Below are 2,606 nucleotides of genomic sequence, written 5' to 3' on the forward strand. Positions count from 1 at the left end.
CAAAATTGTATAGCTCCAATCACAGGCAATGTATCTCAATGGGGCAACAGAAAGAACCCAGCCTTTGGGATCAGACAGACAGAACCACTACTATTTAGCTGTCTGATCTTAGAAAAATTATTTAACCTCTCTGAGCCTCAGTTTTCTCAGGTGGTGGAATCAAATCAGTTAAACACTTATCAAGCTCTCATTATGTTCTGGGCTCTGTGACAGGCATTGAGTATATAGCAGTAAATAAAACAGGTGTGGTCTATACCCTCATGAAGATTACGGTCTAGCAGGATCAAACTGAATGAAAAAATGTAATGTCAAAGGTCCGTCATAAAGTAGATATTCAAAAAAATGTTTCCTTCCACTTCCAACATCCAATCATTATATACCCTAACGCAGTCAAAAGTAAGGTGACTACGGGCAATTTCATACATAGCAAAATTTTGTTGGGGGCCCAGACACAAATGGATTAGAATATTTCTTCAGCATTATGACTCATGAACCTCAGTTCAGCTTACGGTTCTGATTTAAATCCATGTAACCATGGGTTTCTATTTATGATCAACAATGAACCCTTATTTTGGGGTGGAGTTCAAGGCTTATACAGATACTGCCTCATTTATCCTTTCAGGCAGCTTGTGAAGTGAACCCATTTTACAGATGAGGAAACCAGTGGAAGCAGATTCTTTTATGCTTCTTTCGTTCCCTAATACTAGTCTGCACAGAGGAAGCACTCAGTACATGCTGTTTACGCCGTTGACCTTGCCAGTCACTCAGGAAGGAGAGGTACCCTGAGAGTTAGCAAAGAGAGGCTGAGTCGAGATTGCATTGTAGCGGCTCAGCTTTGCCTTCTCCTTCCTCCAGGTGGGTGAGACATGGGCGACTGGAGTTTCCTGGGGAACATCCTGGAGGAGGTGAATGAGCACTCCACGGTCATCGGCCGCGTGTGGCTCACGGTGCTTTTCATCTTCCGGATCCTCATCCTTGGCACGGCCGCGGAGCTCGTGTGGGGGGATGAGCAGTCCGACTTCGTGTGCAACACCCAGCAGCCAGGCTGCGAGAATGTCTGCTACGACGAGGCCTTCCCCATCTCCCACATCCGCCTCTGGGTCCTGCAGATCATCTTCGTCTCCACGCCGTCGCTGGTGTACGTGGGACACGCGGTGCACCACATCCGCATGGAGGAGAAGCGCAAGGAGCGCGCGGCCGAGGAGCTGTGCCAGCAGTCGCCTGGCAACGGCGGCGGCGAGAGGTCGCCCGTCCCAGCGGACCAGGGCAGCATCAAGAAGGGCAGCAGCAGCAGCAAAGGCACCAAGTTCCGGCTGGAGGGGACCGTGCTGAGGACCTACGTCTGCCACATCATCTTCAAGACCCTCTTTGAAGTGGGCTTCATCGTGGGCCACTACTTCCTGTACGGTTTCCGGATCCTGCCTCTCTATCGCTGCAGCAGGTGGCCCTGCCCCAACGTGGTGGACTGCTTTGTGTCACGGCCCACCGAGAAAACCATCTTCATCCTGTTCATGCTGGCCATGGCCTCTGTGTCCCTCCTCCTCAATATTCTGGAGGTGAGTTATCTGGGCCTTAAGAGAATCCGATCGGCCTTCAAGAAGCCAGTGGAGCAGCCCCTGGGGGAGATTCCTGAGAAGTCCCTCCACTCCATTGCTGTCTCCTCCATCCAGAAGGCCAAGGGCTACCAGCTCCTCGAAGAAGAGAAAATCGTGTCCCATTATTTCCCTTTTACTGAGGTTGGGATGGTGGAGGCCAGCCCACTTTCTGCCAAGCCTTTCAGTCAATTCGAGGAGAAGATGGGCACCGGGCCCCTAGGGGACTTGTCCAGGGCCTACCAAGAGACACTGCCTTCCTACGCTCAGGTGGGAGCCCGGGAGGGGGAGGGGGAAGGGGAGGGGGAGGGGCAGCCTGCGGAGGCGGGAGCAGAACCGGAGGTGGAAGCAGAACCAGAGGTGGGAGAGAACAGGCAGGAGGCAGAGAGAGTGAGCACGGAAGGCCAGGAGACCCTGGCCGTGCTGGACGGGGAGAAAATGGAGACCCCGGAAGTGGGGAAGGAGGTTGAGAAACAAGAGCTGACGCCTGAGAAGGTATCAAAGCAGGGGCTGCCGCCTGAGAAGGCGCCTTCCCTGTGTCCGGAGCTGCCTGGGGATGACACCAGACCCCTGAGCAGGCTGAGCAAAGCCAGCAGCCGGGCCAGGTCAGACGATCTAACGGTATGAAGCAGTGCCAAAGGAAAAAAGAAAAGAAAACACCCGAGCTAACCTATGGCAAGATGAAACCTAAAGTTGCCAACATGCTTTGAGTCTTCTGTCCCTCCCCTCACACCCACCCTAGTTGGACAGGCACTGCGGTAGAACCGTGCATGACGTACAACTAGGAAACTGCCTTTCCCGTATATAAAGGCTATCCAGATGAACCCATTGTCCCGTCAAAGTTCCCAGTCTCATGACTGCCCTGCCCCTCTATGCCACAGGGAATTCTGCTTTCATCCCCATGTCCCCATAGAAATCCTTCCAATCAGAATTGTGATTGTCTCATAGCTTTTCACCAGTCTTGTCTCAAGCTCACAAACTCCGCTGAACTTTTTCACCCCAGCACTTCCCTAG

General features: G+C 52.6%; 1 protein-coding gene across 1 annotated transcript; it reads left to right on the forward strand.

The window, feature by feature from the left end:
- The first annotated feature begins 866 nt into the window (after nt 1-866).
- Nucleotides 867-2,219, forward strand: GJA8 (gap junction protein alpha 8). The gene has a single exon (XM_067713531.1). The coding sequence runs from the start codon at nt 867-869 to the stop codon at nt 2,217-2,219; it is 1,353 nt and encodes a 450-aa protein (XP_067569632.1).
- Nucleotides 2,220-2,606: the final 387 nt, after the last annotated feature.

Source organism: Pseudorca crassidens, chromosome 2, assembly GCF_039906515.1.
Source record: "Pseudorca crassidens isolate mPseCra1 chromosome 2, mPseCra1.hap1, whole genome shotgun sequence".
Taxonomy (NCBI): domain Eukaryota; kingdom Metazoa; phylum Chordata; class Mammalia; order Artiodactyla; family Delphinidae; genus Pseudorca; species Pseudorca crassidens.